Source organism: Daucus carota, chromosome 4 (assembly GCF_001625215.2).
Source record: "Daucus carota subsp. sativus chromosome 4, DH1 v3.0, whole genome shotgun sequence".
In the NCBI taxonomy this organism is placed as follows: domain Eukaryota; kingdom Viridiplantae; phylum Streptophyta; class Magnoliopsida; order Apiales; family Apiaceae; genus Daucus; species Daucus carota.
In genome coordinates this window covers 17529380-17548813 of record NC_030384.2, presented here as the reverse complement: position 1 = coordinate 17548813, position 19434 = coordinate 17529380, and the positions used below count along the sequence as shown (strand labels likewise).

Genomic DNA, 19434 nt, shown 5'->3' with positions numbered 1-19434 from the left:
GTATTTTGCGGTGAGGCTCATACTTATGATAGTTGTCCTTCAAATCCAAAATCTGTCTTTTACATGGGAAATCAAAATAAGGGTGGCCCTTACTCATATACTTACAATCAGTCATGGAGGCAACATCCTAATTTTTCTTAGAGCAATCAAGGGGCAAATTCTGGAACTTCAAATAGCAACGTAAAGTCCAATTATCCACCCGGATTTTCTCAACAAGCACCTCAGTCTAATTCACTTGAAAATATGTTGAAGGAGTACATCATCAAGATTGAAGCTAGTAGATCTCAGACTGAAGCTCTGGTCCAAAGTCAAGCGACATCCTTAAGAAACTTAGAGAATCAGGTTGGGCAACTAGCTAATGAGCTGAGGAATCGACACCATTCCCCCGGCCCGATCCCCGACCCGTGGCCCGATTTTCCCCGATTGTCGGCCCGATCCCCGACCCGATTATATTATATATTATAATATATATATATATATATATATATATATATATATATAAATATTTTGTAATCAATTAGTAATATGTTTATGTTTATATACCTCTTTAGGTGCAACTTCATGGATTTTCACATCATTTGTTTATTGATTTGGGAAAAAATTATCTTGATTGGAGTCGACCTTAGATCACCACATTCAGATACTAAATCACCTTCACAAGAGAACCTTACATTTTACCTACCAAATAAAGGTGTTTCAGTATCTCAACTTGAATACTCAAGGGCTATTGGTAGTCTTATGTATGCCATGATAAGCACTAGGCCAGATATTGCCTATGCTGTTGGAAAGCTTAGTAGGTACACTAGCAAACCAAGTTCACATCATTGGCAAGCCTTAAACCGAGTATTCAAGTACTTGAAAGGAACCATGGATTATGGTTTGACATATACTGGATTTCCTTCGGTTATTGAAGGTCATTCGGATGCAAGTTGGATTTCAGCATTGAGACCATTATAAAAAGTCTTCATCTGAATACAATGAAGAATACCATGATGAGGACACTTTCTGAGTAATTCTTTGAATCTCTCCCATGCATCATACAAAGATTCATCATCCTGCTGTTGAAAAGAATTGATCTCATTCCGGAGCTTTGCATTCATATTGGGAGGAAAATACTTGCTCAAGAACTTTTCTGTCAAATCATTCCATGTTGTGACTGATCCTGTCGGTAAAGAATTTAGCCAGTTCTAGCTCTGTCTCGCACAGAATAAGGGAATAATTTCAAGCGCAAAGCATTTTCAGTTACTCCTTGAAATTTGAAAGAATCACTGATCTCCATGAATAGACGAAGATGAAGGTGAGGATCCTCGGTAGGCATCCCACTGGATTGACCAATAGTCTGAAGCATTTGGAACATGACCGGCTTCAACTCAAACTGTGTTGCTTGAATATTGGGTCTTATGACCCCGAATTTAATTCTTCGAAACGGGGTGCCGCATATTGCCGAATAGCACGATCTTTATCATCCACAATAAATGCACCCGTCGGAACAAGAGGAATGTCTCCATCATTAACGTTGTCACCCAGAGCTACTTGTGTTTGCTTGATCTTGCGTTGCGCTTTTCTTCTTCTATTGAATGTTCTCTCAATTTCAGGATAAAAGCCAAATATCACTGGGTGTTTTTCGCTCATGCACAAAGAGACCTGATGAACACAAAAAATTATTCCCGTTAGAACAGAAGTAAAAAAAATCAAACTGTAAGAATATCAAATTCACAATTAATAACTAAAATAGTCCCCGGCTACGGCGCCAAAAATTGTTGCGTAAAATACTAATTGCAAGTGTACACAATCGCAAACAAGTAATATAGTAATAAATACCAGATATCGTTCCTCAAGGACTATTTAAACGTATCAATCACAAATAAAATCTAACAGTCTAGTTATCGAACACACAATAAATTGGTGATGGTTTTTATACTAAAACTAAATTAACCAACTAAAATTATACTAAAGAGCTTAAGGGGTTTCAAATATGAGAAGATAAGTCAGGATAATTACTTCCCCCTAACACAAGAATATCGGTAAAAGAGTCGCGAAATATTGCAGCAAATCACAATTTACTAGCCAGAATTCAATGATCATAGGCTTCTCTCGAAATCACTATGGTATAATTCCTAAAAATAAACTAACATATGTCTATGCCAATTTAATATTCGGATTCCAATTAAGCATCAATTCCCAAAGCTATGCATGCATGGTCACAATATATATCTATACCGCAACTAAGATTATAATCAAAAGATATAATCATGCACCACTCAAGTCTTGTGTCAATTGATAATAACCCTCTCAGTATTATGATTAACTCGATAACCTACTAGAGTTGATCAGGCAATAGCAAGTATTAACATGAAAAACACTTGAATGAGTAAACCGCAAAATTGCATACAAAATTCTTAACAAAACACCAAACTCCTCATGCTAGGGTTCCATAAAAATCCCAGCTTTATAAAATTTGTTCATACTCAAAATCTCAAAATCAACCAAGAATAAGAAACACATGTTCATGATAACAAGAGTTAAGGAGAGAATTCTAAACAAAGAGATGAAGAAACAAATCCACTGAATGTCTTCAATGGCTGAAATCTCTTCCGTCTCGCTTCTTCTTTCTCTCTACGCTTGTGCCTCCCTTCTCTATATTGAACTGTGTCTCTCTAATTAGGTCTGAATACTAAATCCTAATATCTATATTAAAAGTATTTTTAATGAATTAATGAAAATACAAGGAGATTTCCGAATCTAAATAGAATTCCCAAAAGAGGAAATTCGCTGTTGACTTTTTGACTCTGATTCTGAGCTGATTAGACTGGGATAAAAATGCAAGTCCACCTCTGAATTAAAGGCCTTGATCTAAGATTCGCGTGGGCTCTTCAACCGCCATATTTGGATTTCTAGAATTCCAGATATGGTCCAAACAGTGAATGCTGCGCAGCTAGCTTCAAAACTCGAATTTTATTCGAATTAAACTCCAATTCTTTCTATTTAAACTCCAATCCATATCTAATTAGTATTCCTTACATCCTGCAATAAAACATTAATATTTATTAAATAAAAATCCAATTAAATACAAGATAACTAAAATACAGAGACAATATTAAGATAAACTGCACACTTATCAATATTTCTGTCAGGAATCCAAGCTTTGTTGTCATGCAAAATGAACTTGTTGTCTTTAGAGCTTCTGTCATTGTTGCTGTCAGATGTAAACTATCTGTCTTGACCTACAACTCGTTGGCTTCTGTAATTTTACCTGTCAAACAGTTGACAATGACTTCTCTTTACTGTGACAGTATGTTCTACTTAGAATAAACTAATTAGTAATATCAAAGGCTGCAAAAAAGACACTACATTTAACCTAAAGAAACCGCCTCCTCCTCTCCACTCATCTACTAGGGTTGTCCATTTTCAAGTAAATCGAGGGGCTTCCACTGGTTTTCTCCGGTGGAAAGCCCCAACTCCTTCATTATCTTTTGCTCTCGATAATTTTCTTTCAATAAAACCCAATTTTTTGGGTGTTTGTGTGTCTCTCCTTTTGGAGTGTGTGTTTTGTCTCTCCTTTTGAAGTGTTTTGTTATATTTTTGTTTAGTTGCGTTTATTTCGTATTGGATCTGTTGAGAACGAGTTTATTGATATTTTTGGTGATCTGCAAAAATTGTATCGAAGCTGAGACGGTGGTGATTATTGCAAGAGCTCACCTTTCACGATCAAAGATTGTTCATCCATCATTGGTTTACACTTTCGGCATGTCTATAGCTGGTATCCGGCATGTAGATAGTTAGGGGGCCTTCGGCAGGTTTATAGATGGTGTCTGACATGTAGATAGCTGTAGTGCCGCTTCTCCAATCTCAATTTATGCGATTGGTGTTTCTGAAAATCGGGTTAGCAATGGTTTTTATGTGATATGGTCAATTGTGATGTTACTATTTCCAGAGATGTTGTTGCAATTTGGATAACTTGGGATGTCTTTGATTTCGTTTTTAGCTTCAAGAATTTTTAAATTCATTGTGTTAAACGATCAGGAAACAAATCATCTAATTGATTTTAGTATGTTATTTGTTTTACCACCTGATTGTATCGACAGTTGGGGGTTTGTCCCGGCTAGAGATTATATTCAAGTTAACGAAATCTTCTTGCATTTGTCAAAAAAAAAAATAACTAATAATATCAAGTTAAGTTGACTGCTATCGATCACCCATAAATCCCAACAGATACATTTTCGAAATACAAGTTAAATATTCTCGAATTTTATAAATATTTTTTTAAAAAAAATCTCAACTGAATTTCTTAGATTTAGTTTTAATACTAGCGTCGAATTTGGATTTAATTGAATTCGACCGAAAGTGGAGTTGTTGCCCTGCCCTGGCCCCTAGAGGTGGCCAAACGGGCCGAACCGACTGAACCGGCACACCCTGAACCGTGTTTTTAACCGCCCGAAACTGTATAAACACAGGCCGGTTCAAAAACCGCATGAACCGATACTGAGTACGTGCCGAATACGGGTTTAGAATTGAAGAACCGAACCGTAATCGGCTCGAAACCGCTGGAACCCGCGGAACCGGTCCGGTTGGAACCGCTGAACTGTGGGTTGAACCGCGAACCATGGAACCGCGGTTTGAACCGTGGAACCGCGATTTGAAAGCTTGCAATGCCTGCCACCTGCTATGCGCCTGTGCTTGAAAGTTTATAGTTTAACTTGTATAGTTTTGATTTTGTATTTAGTTTAGTTAAATTTTTTAGTTCGAATTGATTTTGTTTAAAAAACGATTTACTTAATTTTATTTCGTTTAAGATTTTAAAGTTAGTTAATTTTATTTCGTTAAAATTTTAAATCTAGCTGTTCTTTTCCGTTTTATTTTTCAGATTTAATCTCATTTTGTTTTAATTTGATTTTGAATTAGAATATAATTAATGCGTGTTTTTAATTTGTAAATCTTTTTTCAATATAAAAATTATTTATTAGTTTACAATTTATTAATAATTAGTTACATAATAATACTAACGAAAATAATTTTCAAAACTAATATCATATAAAACTTTATTATAAAATTTTTAAAATTTAAAAATTATTAAAATTTAAACATGTTACTCTAAAACAAAATAAACTTTAAAAAAAAAACACACACGCTGCGAATCTTAAGTTGTAGTCTGCCAAGTGCCAAGCTGGTCATGATGCGATTGAACCGCGGTCACTGAACCGCCTGCCCGCTACCCCCTGAGCCCGCCGAACTGTCTGAACCGGCGAAACCGTGTGAACCGTATTCCACGGTTACGGTTTCCAATTTCTTTAGGCCGACCTGGCACGAACCGGACCGTCAGTCTAGACGTGCCGGTTACAGTTCCCTCGGTGACGGTTCGGAAACCGCTTGAACCGGCCCGAACCGCCCCGACCCGCCCGAATGACCACCTCTACTGGCCCCTGCCTAATGAGAAAGAAGCCTTAATATTGTACATGAAGAATTGAAGAATGACATGAACATCTCAGAAATTGCCCACCCAAAGTAAATTTTCACAGACCAAGTTTACTGTAAATTCCAAAAACCCTAAAATTTACCGCGCACACACACAAAACTCCCCCTTCCTATCCAAATCCCCCTTTTATTTTCCTTTCTGTACAAGGAAAAAAATATACATACAAATACAATACATACAATCATCTTATTTCATTTTCTCTAAAACAAACAGATAGATAGATATATAGATAAAGTCGGCAAAAGAGTTTACACCACGGTGGCGCTTTCTATTTTTCCGGTGACCTCTTTTCTCCTTGTTCTCGAATACCCCTTTCCCTTTTCTCCATTTTTGTTTATTTTTCTTTGTATAGTTTTATGTATTTTATATGTGAATTTGTTTGGGACAAGGTAAAATAAGCTAAGAATCAAGAAATTTTGATCTGGGTAAGCTTTATATACATGATATGTGAGTACCCATTTTTTATATTGGTGTATATATATGTGCACACACTAGGCTAGGGGAGTTTTTGTTTGTGAATTTGTATGTATGTTGTGATTTTTTGGATGTTGGGTGTTTATGACTTGCAATTGAATTTTAATTTTTGGGTGTGATTTGTTTTTGGATAGGGGGTGTAATTTAGAATGCTGCAAAGTGGACTACTGGGTGTTTGAGGTTGCGATATAATGGCAGCTTTGGTGACCCATCAGATGCAGGTAATTAGAATTTATCTGCTTTATTTGTCAGGTTGCTGATATATAGAGCTTCCCCTCCCTTTATGTATGTCTTGTATGTTCGTTTTAAGTCTGTATATTCGTTTTTTAATCTTCGTTGAGCTGTTGATATGTCAACCGACCCCTTCACCCTCTTATGTATGCATAGGTGTTTATCGTATTGAAACTGTATCTCTAGAATGAGAATTCCTGTTCATTGTTGTGATATTGTATTTGCGAAGCTCAAGTAATTGATTGAGTTTTGCTGCTTCTTTTTCCCCTTCGCAATCAGGGTTCTTGTGCAACATTTCATACACAGTTTATACAAAGGAACAAAATTTGTGAATCAAGACAAATAGGAAGGATCGTGTCGGTGGTTCGGGGAAGGGATAACTTTATATCCTTGCAATGCAAGTACATACCTTTTCTGCGGTAAGAAGTTTCTCCAACGTCACCCTTTTTGTGATTAATGGTGGTTTATATATTGTTGGATGTTATTTGTTATCATTTGTACTTCATGTAATGTACGGTGAGAATGTTTGGAGGAGTAGGAGGGAATAAATTAGTCGGTCCTACCAAGATAAATAAATATCAAGACGATTAGATTGTTGGAAACCTACCAAATTCGCACTCTGGGCATCTTCAAAGATTTTAAGTTGTAAGAAGTCATAGCAGCCCATGGTATCGAATGATGAACAGTGTAGAGCAGGAAAATACCTGCTTCGTTGAAAGTTGCCATTTCCCCTCTAGTTTTTTTGGATTACTTTTTCACATGATAATGTTAGAGTCTATAAGAAAGAAGCGACAAGTGTTGCTAGTACTAGGTGCGTACAACTCCTAATTATAGATAGGAGCAATGAAGTTCTGACAAAACACAGCCTTTTAGGTTAATAAAAATATTTTTAGTAATTTGGTCTGTTAAGGGCTGCTGATTGCACAGGTGAAGTCATAGCAGCCCATGGTATCGAATGATGAGCAGTGTAGAGCAGGAAAATACCTGCTTCGTTGAAAGTTGCCGTTTCCCCTCTAGTTTTTGTGGATTACTTTTTCACATGATAAAGTTAGAGTCTATAAGAAAGAAGCGACAAGTGTTGCTAGTACTAGGTGCGTACAACTCCTAATTATAGATAGGAGCAATGAAGTTCTGACAAAACACAGCCTTTTAGGTTAATAAAAATATTTTTAGTAATTTGGTCTGTTAAGGGCTGCTGATTGCACAGGTGAAGGAATAAAGACTTTTTTTTTCCTTAAATATGGGGAGTTTGAAATGAATGGCAACCCTTGCACCTTGCTTGGTCCATGCACACAGTAATTAATATTCAAGGTAAACTGTCAAATTGTTGGATGATCTTCACAACTAGACCACTATAAATTGTTAATCTTTATGCTCTACATGGCTGCTTGCTTCCAGACAAATATATATTATTTAGAAAGTAAATTTTGTTTTTGCTTCAATCTAGAAATTTTTGCAAACTTACTTCGGTAAGTTCCAATTTGTTTGCTTCCCTATATTCATGTTCTAGGGAGTAAGCATCTATAAATAACAACTTAAATGCCTATTAGAGACACATATTATCATAAATGATCTGAATGATATACATTTATACTGTGTTACTATCTTTGTATGATGCTCAGGTAACATCATTTTATCGGTATCAATGTTAACATATGTGCGCACACGTACTCACTATCATGCTTTTCACGATGTACTAAAATCGCAGTCATCCCCTGTTACACTCTCATACACAAACTTATCGAATGCATGCCTAAGGCCAAAGCGGCTTTCAGCATATATTTTGCTACAATTTGGAAAAAATGGAGCTCCTTTAATGAAGCACTAAAGAAGCGCACGAAATTGTGCTTATAAGAAGCAAAGCATTTTGACCAATTTTGACTTAATATTTTAGTCTTGGCTGTCAAGTTGTTATTTGTATAAGCTTATTAAGAAAAATACTTTGAAGTTTGATCACTTGATGTTCCTTGCTTTGGCAACTTAGTCTCATGATTGGTAAATCTCTTTAACTTCGACATCTTCAATTTGGGTTTCTTCACAAAGAAAATATTTTCAGGTTTAAGTATTTGATTGTCAATAAAGGTTCATGCCTTCAATCATTCACAATTTGGTCAGAATTTCTCTCTTCATCTCTTCAACTCTGATCTCCGATTTTGTTCTATTCTTTATTACTCTGCTTTTGGCAGCTCGGCACCTTTAAAGTTATGTCAGATGTGAAATTATGATACATTTGTATTCTAGCTAGCTCTAAAGTTACTTTCTTTGATACTATATAATAGTATACTATATACATTAACAATCTATGTCCATATTTGATGCATTATCCTAATATTGTCGAATATTCTTGAGAACCATCCTTGTGCTGTTGAGTGAGAGCACTAGGTGAGTGGGTATATACATTTGTATATATGTGTGTCTATAATTCAGGCTGCGGCGTGTTTCCACAATTATGCTCAAAGCAATTTTCTTTTCAGTGTAGGACCTCCTTTTTTCCCAGGACAGGCAAAGGAATTGAAAATCACTTGCTTTAAAGGCACAGGGCAAAGTGAGGACTCCAGTGGTTCATTTGGTTCAAAGTATCAGAAGAACTCTGTCAAGCTTTCTTATGTGCAGCAGGGAAGTGAAGAAACACTAACTGAACTCTCGCAGGATGTTCCAGTCCCGTCAAGTTCTGCAAAGACCACAGAAGGATCACAAGCGATACAAAGTTTGTTTAGAAATTGGTTGACGTTGTTGAGAACACCCTCTCCAAATCAAGTGGTAGATGAAGCTATAGAGAAACCAGCATCTGAGGAAAAGAAAGAAAGTGAAGACAAGATGCAAAATAATGGAAGGAGTGAGATTCTAAAAGCTGTTTGGTACTCCTTCTGGGGTCTGGATGCAATGATAAAGATGCCCTTACTGATATTGTAAGTATGAGTTCAATCTCTCTCTCTCTCCCCCTCCCCCTCTCTCTCCCCTCCACCCTCTTCCTCTCTCCCTCCATATTGTTCGCTACTCTTGTCATTCTTATTCCCTCCCTCCCTCCCTCTCTCCTCTCCCTCTCCCTCCCTCTCCCTCCCTCCCTCTCTCTCTCTCTCTCTCTCTCTCCTCCCTCCCTCTCCCTCTCCCTCTCCGGCCCCTTTCCTCCCCCCCTCTCCCCTCCCCTCTCTCCCTCCTCATTGTTCGCTAATCTCGTCATTCTTATTATTTATCTGCTTGCAGTATATTCATTCTGTATAATACTATTTTATTGTGTGATGTTGCGTGATCTTTGTCTTCGTGTTTGCTACTCTCATCATTCTTATTATTTATCTGCTTGACATTTTCATTCTGTATCATACTATTTTATTGTATTTTCAAATCAATCATTCTAATGATTTTTTTTAGTGACGAGAGTTTATTTTATCAGATGAGTATATTAGATCCAAAGTTTGTAAATGAATAAAACATTGTATTAGTAGATCCATTGTTTAGTCATTTTACAACTTGTAACCATGGTATTTTTTAGAGCTAAAATATATTTGGGAACTCATTTTTTTCTGCGGCTTCTTATATCGTTTGTTTAAAGTTGCATAGTAGTATCATTTATCATTATGTGCACTTGGACACATTTGGCATTTTGGTTTCATCCTCTAATAATTATAGAACTATCGGGATAATTTTACTGATACTTAGACATGTTATCTGTTCTTGTCGCAGTGTGCCTTTGTTCCTGGGAATCAATGTAGTTCATGGAGCTGCAGTATCGAAGGAGTTGACCCCTTTGTGGGTTATTGGTCCTATAATAGTTGCTGTCTATGTTAATATGTTCCGGGCTATATGTGCACTCTATGTGTTTGCCTTTAAGAAAACTCTGAAGATAATTAATGATGTGCCTACCTACTATGCAGTGGCACGTAGATTTACTTCCCGTGGGAAGCCTAAGGAAGCCCTGAGTGAAATGTTGGGTACCCAGAATTTGAATTTTAAAGATATTACTGAAAAATTGAAGAAAGACTTCAGTAACTGGTTAGTGGAAAAATACTTGGACTTCATTGAATCAATATGGCCCACTTATTGCAGGACAATCAGGTTTATGAAGAAGGCAAATCTCTTGTAGGATTGTCAGATGTAAAGAATGTTGACTTGGAGAGAAGTAAAAGATATTCATGCAATTTTGTTCTTCTTGTGGTGCAAAATCCTTGTTTGTGAAAAGAGGTGGAGATAGTTGGGGGGGTGGGGGGGGGGGGGGGGGGGGGGGGGCTCGGAGCTGATGTTCCGGTACTATTGAGTTGTTAATTTATTACGTTTTAGGAGATGCATACCAGATTTTCTGTAGTCGACTTGTGTTGGATGCTGCATTACATTCCCCCATGTATCATCTTTTCGATGTTTCTTTGGATAGAACTTGTATCTTTTAACTGTGGGTGTAATGTTAAAAGTTGTCCTTTAGATATTATATCAGGTCGGCTCAGGAATCATGTTGGAAATGGATATATGTGTTTTCTGCATTTTGTTAGTGCATTTCATGTATATGCTTACTTTTTGGTTACTTACATATTCTGCAACCCTATAAACTTCTAAATGGGTAAGGGTCAGCTCATAATCTTAATGGTCTTGAAAGGTAACACAATAGGCTAACGGGGTTCACTTGGTGCATCTGAGACCCTTACACCCTGTAGCCTTGCAGATTTCTTTGTACTGCTACGGTTGGTAAGAGGAAATGTTTGAGAACTTTTGCAAACCAGTACAATTGTTTAGCTAAGCAAAGTTACCCTCAACCGAAACTTAAAGCCTTCTTAGTAAATTTGCAATCAAAGCTAGCTTCATCAGATTTAGTCCAAATCTACCTTCAAGTGTCAGCTTTACCTAGTGTTTACCAGATTGAATTTAACACAGGAAAATACTTTTTTCCCCTGTCCTTGATAACTGTTGGTTGAATCCAAAAAATCTTCATTTTGTGGGCAATGCTGCAATTACCAAGTGCTGCATCTTCCTATATCTTCTAGTGTCTGCATTTTGTTGACCTCCTGGCAATACAGTAGTTGCCAATTAGCTGTATCAACAACCAGAGCCATTTTTGCATCTCCACTCATCACTGCATTGAAGCAAACACCTATAACATTGTTTTCAAGACTCCACATGCAGTAGTTCTTGCATGAGGAAGCTAGTGTTTTCAAAATTTCTGTAATCTCCATCTATTTTTTCCTTCTCGGGGGTCATAATGTCTGGCTTCCTAATTTCTTTGCTCAAAAACATTAAAATTGCTACAATTTCTTCATACTGTGGATGTGAACTGTGATCAGTGAAAAATGTTGTGATGGTCCCTTGAGATTCAAAAAAACTCCAGCCCGGAAGTTTTTTCAGGCCTTGAGATCTCATCTGAATCAAAGCCTTGCCAACATCGTCCCATCTAGCTGTGGAGGCATAGTTGTGTGCCAGTTGCATATACTTTCCAGCATCACCAGGCTGCAACATTAATATCTCTTCAGCAATAGTTTCACCAAGTTCTGCCTTGCCATTGCTACGACAAGCATCAAGCAGAATCCCTAAGACATCAACTACTGGTTCTGCAAACATTTTCTTGTAAAAGTCATGGGCATCTTCAACCCTACGTGCTCTACAGAGGAGATCAACAATGCAAGCACAGTGCTCTACTTTTGGTTCGAGCTGGAAATCCTTTGTCATTGTGTGGAACAACCTTATACCGTAATCAACGAGCCCACTGTGACTACAGGCAGAGAGAATAGATAAGAAAATTACATGGTTCGGTCTTAGGCCTGTTCTGAGGAACTCCGCATACAGCTCCAATGCTGTTTCTCCTTTACCATTACTACCATATCCAGAAATGATGGTGCTCCAGGAAACCGCATCATGCTTTAACATTCGGTCAAAACACCTTTTTGCACTTTCTAAGTTACCACACTTGGAGTACATATCAACTAAAGTTGTATCAACCAAGATGCATGATTCAATGGCATTTCGAATGATAAAGCTATGAATCCATTTTCCCTGATGGTATGCCCCAATGGACGCACAAGCTTGGAGAAGTGAGACAACAGTTATTGAGTCCGGGATTTCAGAGGCTAACCTCATTTCTTTTAATAAACACATACCTTTACATAAGTCTCCATTCTGTGCATGCGCAGAAACAATAGCATTCCAGGAGACAATATCCTTTTTGTCCATCATATCAAAAACTTTACAACTTCGCTCCAGATGACCACACTTCGAATACATTGTCACAAGGGAGTTCTGGGTAGCAACTTCAACAGACATATGTTGCCTTACCATGTAACCATGAATTGAGGTTCCCAAATCAAGGGCACCTATATGAGCACAAGCTGCAAGAGCACAAGCTACCGTAACAGAAGATGGCATCACTCCAGAACTCAACATTTCTCGAAACAAAACAACTGCCCTATCTGCAAAATCATTCTGTACAAGACCGGAGATCATAGTTGTCCACAGCATAGTATCCTTGTCTAATGTTTGTTTAAATATAGTATACGCATAATCATGATTCCCAAATTTTAAGTACATAGAAATAAGCAATGTTTTAACTGGTAGATCTAACTGAAAATCAGAACTTAAAATATGAGCATGCACCAACTTTCCCGTATTAACATTATTCTGCCTTACCGTAGCAGACACCAATGCCCCAAAAGTCTGATGATCAGGTTCCAAGCCTTCAAACCTCATTCTATTAATAAGAAACATAACTTCCCTGACATTCCCGGTCAAGGCATAACCTGAAACTAAAGAATTCCACGAAACAATATCTTTCCCACCCATCGACTCAAACAACTTTCTTGCATCCTCAACTCTTCCATATTTCCCAAACAAACTCACCATCGAATTCACCACAGCCACATGACAATCAAACCCCAACTTCACAACACAACCACACAAACACTCCACACTTAAAACATCCTCACAAACACCCGACAACAATGCCAACATAGTAACCGAACTAGGCCTAACTCCCTCCCAAACCATCCTCTTATACATCGAAAATGCAGTACCCACATCCCCAATTCTCGAGTAACACCCAATCATAGCCGTCCACGGAACCACATTTTTGTTAGACATTCCATCAAACATATAGCGTGCATAATTCGTGTACCCAAACTTAGCATAGAAATTGATCAAAGAAGAGGCAACATAAGCATCTGAGGAGAAGCCATTAACTATAATCTGCTGATGAAACAAAACCCCATGTGGAAAAAGGTTGAAAAACGTGCAAGATTTGAGTAGGCTTGGATATGTATAGGCATCTGGAGATATATTGTTGGGTTGAAACAGGGAGATGTATGCGTGAAGAACAGATGCATGAGCCCCTTTGGAAGAGTGACGGTTGATAATGGAGTTGCAAAAGTGTGTTGTGAGGTGGGGTTGTGGTGAAAATTGGGGCTTTCGGGGGTTTGAAAGAGCTTGTTTTAGCTTCTTCATGGCTTCATGCTTGAGAAGAAGAAGACTGTTTTTCCTTCTCAAAACTATAGAATTATTATCTTTCGCGGCAAACTCACAATTTTTCTAAACTTTTTATTAATAATTTAATTAATACCTGGGTGTACACAATTGGCTCCCTTTGGAAACTAAAAACAGAAAATTATCAAAAATAACAGGTTTTTTCACTTTTAAAAACTAATCGGTCTAAATCAGATTAGGGTTGAAAATTTCTAAATAGAATTTCAACCCTAGACGGGACGAACAGTTTTTTAGACATATAATTCTGTTCGCCCCTAACTGAAGAACAAAAATTATACCTCACACAATTCGAATAGATTAATTTTTTCAATAATTTCACTGCACCATAACTAGCCTTCCGCAACAATTTTCCCTAACGTTGCCGTAGATGCTATTGTCGTAGCTATCTATTTATCGAGCATGTTACAACGATTTTTAATTATGTTAGTATTGGTATGAATAAACTGTTGCCAAAAAGTTGTATAAGCAAAAAAAATTATATTTAAATACAAATTATTTGAAATGTATTTTTTATATATGCGGGTCCCACATGGGTGTCCCACTACTGCTCATGTGGCATATGAGTCACCCATATGGGACCCACTACTACTGATGTGGGGTATATGAGTCACCCATAGGGGACTCACTATTGCTAATGTGGCATATGAGTCACCCATAGGGGACCCACTACTGCTGATGTGGCATATGAGTCATCCATAAGGCACATGTAAAAACTTTCTTAAATGTTAGAAGGCCATGGGAGTCGAATCCATGACCTCCAACATATGAGTGAATGGTTCCAACCACTACACCACTGATGTGGTTGTTTATTTTTTCACAAAACTTATATATATTCATATATCGTATTTTTAGTTAAACAAAAGACAAGTTTTAACAATTTTCGTTTTTAACATGCCCGCGCTGTCTGAAAAATTGTGGCTCCAAGTCCAAGAAGCTACCTCACTGACCCTCATTTCTCAAAGTGGAGCTGAAAACTAGAGTTTGTAAGAGGTGAACTACCGCGCTGTTCGAAGGCTATCACTACCGCGCTGTTCGAAGGCTGCAAAGGGAAAGTTGAGAAAGGGAATCTTCAATTAGGGTTCTTCAAATAGGGTTGTTCAAACTCAAAGCGAAGGGAGGGTTAGAGCTAATTAGGGTTCTTCAATTAGGGCTGAATTGAATCTTCATCTTTGATTTAAGGTACAATCTTACTCGATTTTGTATCTTGTATGTGTATATGTATATGCTTGTGTATGTGTATATCTTGCTTTATTTGTTAATTTTGATTTGTTACTCTCTCTCTCTCTGCCTGTGTATGTATATATCTTCCTAGATTTGTTAATTTTGTATGTATGCATTTGTTACTCTCTCTCTCTCTCTCTCTCTCTCTCTCTCAAGTTCCACTACACCATATTTGGTCTATCTTAACATTACAAACTGATGTTGCCACCTAAAATGTTGCCTTAGATGCTTAAAATTTGATTGAAGCAGGTGTATGCCAACATCACATTTTCCCTGTTGCCATTAATAAGATAAATGTTGTCATAACTAAAACAAACCCTCAATGCCAACATTTTGTGCGATGTTACCTTAGAGATGTGTTAAAATTAATAGGAGGGAAACAACACGCCTTTTTAACTCTGAATTTTTTAAAAATAAATTAAGCAACCGCCCATCCCATCACTCCCACAGATAAAACATAACAATAAAATTAAAACTAAAACCAATTCTTTCTCTCGGCTCACTCTCGCTCTCTCTCTATCTGTCTCGCATCTCTCACTATCTGTCTCGCATCTCTCGCATTTCACATCTCTCCCATCTCATTCTTTCATTCCTTTCATCTCTCTCATCTCACTCTTTCATCTCTCGAAGCTTGTCTCGGAGCTTATATCGCTGCTTATACAAGGAAAGGGTCCGACATTTAAATACAAGAAGCTTATCTCGGTGTTTTAGCTCTTGTCTTGGAGCTCAGTAACTTTCTTCTCGTAGCTTGAATTTGGTCCGACTATAACATTATATGGTATTTCTCTAAATTAATTTTGTTAATTTGGGGGTTTGAAAACCCTAATTGTAAATTCATAATTTGGGGGTTCTAATATAAATAGTGTTAGATCATTCGATGTTCACGATACCACGTATACGTGTTTGCACACCATCTGTTTGATTAAGTGCCCGTGAGTAGGTTTTATTCAAGATTTTCCGTACAAATGCATCATATGTTCGTGTGTTGCTAATGGTGCTGTTAATTCAAACAGTGAGTAACTTTTCTCGATGTATATTTTTGCGGGAAGTTAAATGTTAGATTATATGCTAGAAATCGATGAAGAAGGGCTAGGGTTGCTAACTAATTAACTCATCCTATGATTATTTAGAACTGTGTTATGAGTTTGTATTTTGTTAGTGTAGATACAAGCAAATCATTTTCCTTTAGTTCATTTGTCACATGTCCAAGACACTTAATAGCTTGATTCTGTTCTTGTTTCAATTGCAAATAATTCTTTCACAAGGTTGCTCTTATTGCAGAACTTTGATGTTGATGTTCCTTGAATGAATTGTAAAATAATCCTATAATTATATTGAATATTTTTTATTATAACAGATGTTTTAAATATTTTTCATTTATAACAGATGCTTTGAATATTTGTGTGTGTGTTTCTTATGGTTGTAGTCCGTTTAGGTGAATCTGTCTAGTTTGCTAGAGCGCGATTTTGCGTATATGTTTGTTATATGTGGGCCTGTATTTGATAGGAGATTACCACGTATCACGTGGTACAGGAGCTGATAGAGAAGTGGACGCAACCCCTCAAAAGTTTAGAAAGCTACTTATATTCTCCAGAAATGATTACTTGGATTTGAATTTACATCCTTCACTAGGTAAGGCGTCTGCAAAGGTATGCTTAATAGTTTCTAATTTTACAATTATTATCTGATCGAATGTCTAATATATTTAACATTGCACACTGATATTTTCCATTTGTTCTTTCTAGGCTGCAGAGGAACATGAAATGGCGACAAGAGGTTCTACTCTGATCTGTGGTTATACAAATTATCATAGGCGACTTGAGACTTTCCTAGGAGAACTGAAGAAAAAGAGGTCTCAGTTTAAGTGTCTTCCATAATTTTACTTGACATATGAATGGGGTTAATAGTTTATATGCTAAAATTGATGTGTTAATTGTGTATGAATATGCTAAACAAGATATCATGCTCTAATGCTCCCACTATCATCATGTACGTATACAACTGTACTCTGAGAGTATATTTTCTAATATGCTTCTTCTCTGCACAAGGTTACACACAATTTGTAGTGCACTTAACAATGGTAATTTTGACGATAAGCAACAGACTGAATATCTTATTTTTAAGGTCTACAAGAATTTAATGAACAAAGAGCTTAGGTAATTACTAATATCTTCATTTTCACACAAGCAAACCTTTCTTTGTTTTTTTTCTAATAATTAACTTGAAATTTTACTTAATTTTATTGTTAAATAGGGATATACAAGAGACTTATCTTCTCTTGGTCATGAAGGATGAAGACATACTAAAAGTTCTTCGATTGTTTGAAGGAGCCACTGAAAGAAAAAATATTAGTGAAGTATCTTTAAGGAAGTGGATGGTACTATAATGATTTATTCTTGCTCTGTTTCACATTTTCAGATTGATATGTATCGCCCATGCATCAATACCAGTATCCTCGCCATATCCACGAATTGCACGCTATACACAAAGTGGAATTTGATTAGAGTTTTTAATCTTAAGAGCATAATATGCCTGTTTTACAGGTAGAGAAAACTCATGGTTCTTCTCTTAAATAATACTAGCATGTCATACATCATTTGAAGAAAATTATCTTCGTGAACCTATCCTTCCTGGTTGCTCTTGTCTGGTGCCTTTTGATGGGCAACAGAACATCCAAATATTTAAGGTACTAGCATATATGTTTGGCGATTATCGGAATATCATTTGTGAAGGAATCATGCAAGCTATTGTGATGCACCCGTTTGACTTAGGCAACCAATGCATCATTAATAACGACCATCATTAATAACGACCAGGTGAATCAATATTTCTACAATTTCAGATTAGAGTTTCTATAAGATATACCTTTTAATTTTTCCTAATGTATAACATACTTCACAGTTGGTCGTTGAAGAAATGGGGCTACCATATACATTTTTCTTGAAGGAAAAATAATGAGAAAATAAATTATCCGAATTCCGCGTTACTTTCGAAATGGTGACTATTTTGACTAAAAAGATTCGGGATCAAATTGCGCAAGAGATGGAAGAAAAAGTGGACAAGAAGGTTCGAGATAATGTCAAGTTGTTGATGTCAAAACTAGCAGAAAAAATTCCAGAACTGAAGCTCAATATTGTAGAGCTAACTGTTGCAGTGCCGAATGCTTCAGCCGTAGGTGATCACCATGACGACATTACTTCATAAAATTTGATCTGTGGAATTTTAGTATTGTGGTAATATTTTAGTATCGATAGAACTATAGTATTTTTTGGTAGAATTTTAGTATTTGCATAATTTTAGTAAATTGTAGTAAAATTATGTGGAACTGGTATTGTGGAGTTTGGATTTAACTATGTTATGGCTTGTTGGTTTAGTTAATATTAATATTTAACGTTTGCAATTAGGTTTCGGAATGGATGATTGGTTATGATTATTATATATACAAACAAAATCTTGCAAATAATAAATATATTGCCATGGACAGAAAAAATGTTGGCAAAACCATAAAATGTTACTCGAAATGTTGTTGCACTATTGTAAAAAATGATGTTGCCATATATTATATGGCAACACAGAAAAGGTGTTACCATTATAAACAGATGTTGTCATACGATTTAGAGCAACACACACCAACCATGTTGCTAACGATAAAATAATGTTGACATAAGGTTTACGGCAACATCAAAAATCGTGTTGTCATAAATTGGAAAACGTGTTGGCATAACCTCTATGCCCTCATCTATTTTCTTAACACCCTCAAATTTGAACAAAATGTTGCCAAAAACCCAATGGCAACATAACTTGCATTTTAACAACTAATTTTGGGTGTTGGGATAGACCATATATGGTGTAGTGTTCCTAAAAGCTTGAAGACTAATTTATGGAGTTATGTACAGGTACTATATTACTTAGTCTAGAGTTTAGTTAAATAAATAAAAATTCTTGTACACTATCCTGAATATTAATTCTTTTTTTTGTTTGATGTTCATTTAAGCAACGATACATTATTCCCGACGAATTGAAAAAGTATTGTCTCGAGTCAATTCGTGATTCCTGGAGGGGGTGCAAGAGTCGCATTAAAACGAATCATTATAAGAAATATGAGACTGATGAGGAGAGGCTAGAAAATAGGCCAGAGGATATTCCATTGGAGGAATTAAAACAGCTATTGGTGCATTGGGCAGATCTACATGAACAACTGTTTAATTTACGATATAAATTTGTCCATTATATGGTATGAATTTATTTGAGATAATGGCGTGATTTTTCTTTCTTGTTTTTGTAGAAAAAGGTTGTGACAAATACGGAAAATTGTAAATGCTATACGGACACACACACTGCTGGTCCCGTATCATTTGCCCAAATTCGGAAGAAACTGGTACACATACTATATACCTTTATTTGTCATTATATGTTCCCATCAGATCTAGATGGTCTTATTATTTTTAAATAAAGATGTCTTATCTTATTTGGAATTCAATTCAATAATTATAATTGAATGTGTGCTGAAATTATCACATTTGGCAGCCCGAAGCATCAGATGCAGAAGTTTTTTTAAAAACTCGCAAGAGAAATCCCAAAAA

General features: G+C 36.5%; 2 protein-coding genes, 1 long non-coding RNA gene and 1 other non-coding gene across 5 annotated transcripts; 3 read left to right on the top strand and 1 right to left on the bottom strand.

Moving 5' to 3' along the window:
• The first annotated feature begins 984 nt into the window (after positions 1–984).
• Positions 985–1091, top strand: LOC135152487 (small nucleolar RNA R71). Its single transcript, XR_010291663.1, has one exon. It is a non-coding gene; the product is annotated as a small nucleolar RNA R71 (small nucleolar RNA).
• Positions 1092–5596: 4505 nt separating this feature from the next.
• LOC108215814 (uncharacterized) lies at positions 5597–10650 on the top strand. 2 transcript variants are annotated; one of them, XM_017388395.2, is made up of 5 exons: positions 5597–5752; positions 6082–6168; positions 6458–6597; positions 8653–9087; positions 9860–10650. In XM_017388395.2, the coding sequence occupies exons 2-5, from the start codon at positions 6139–6141 to the stop codon at positions 10257–10259; spliced, it is 1005 nt and encodes a 334-aa protein (XP_017243884.1). In that variant the 5' UTR covers positions 5597–5752; positions 6082–6138; the 3' UTR covers positions 10260–10650. The 2 variants fall into 2 exon arrangements, with proteins under 2 accessions (XP_017243884.1, XP_063947835.1); XM_064091765.1 differs by lacking the exon at positions 5597–5752 and adding an exon at positions 5874–5898.
• A 149-nt stretch (positions 10651–10799) lies between these two features.
• On the bottom strand, positions 10800–13682 carry LOC108216593 (pentatricopeptide repeat-containing protein At4g04370). The gene has a single exon (XM_017389396.2). It carries the CDS (start codon positions 13589–13591, stop codon positions 11270–11272), a length of 2322 nt encoding a protein of 773 aa, XP_017244885.1. The 5' UTR covers positions 13592–13682; the 3' UTR covers positions 10800–11269.
• A 1436-nt stretch (positions 13683–15118) lies between these two features.
• Positions 15119–17624, top strand: LOC135151962 (uncharacterized). The gene is made up of 3 exons (XR_010290961.1): positions 15119–15629; positions 16358–16500; positions 16597–17624. It is a non-coding gene; the product is annotated as an uncharacterized LOC135151962 (long non-coding RNA).
• Positions 17625–19434: the final 1810 nt, after the last annotated feature.

What these genes read in the sequence shown, in the direction of transcription:
- LOC108216593 (XM_017389396.2), bottom strand. Translation starts at nt 13,591, where the DNA reads ATGAAGAAGCTAAAACAAGCTCTTTCAAACCCCCGAAAGCCCCAATTT.
- LOC108215814 (XM_017388395.2), top strand. Translation starts at nt 6,139, where the DNA reads ATGGCAGCTTTGGTGACCCATCAGATGCAG. An exon ending in AAGTACATACCTTTTCTGCG is followed by an intron (nt 6,598 to 8,652) that starts GTAAGAAGTTTC and finishes TTTTCTTTTCAG; the next exon opens with TGTAGGACCTCCTTTTTTCC. An exon ending in AAGATGCCCTTACTGATATT is followed by an intron (nt 9,088 to 9,859) that starts GTAAGTATGAGT and finishes TTCTTGTCGCAG; the next exon opens with TGTGCCTTTGTTCCTGGGAA.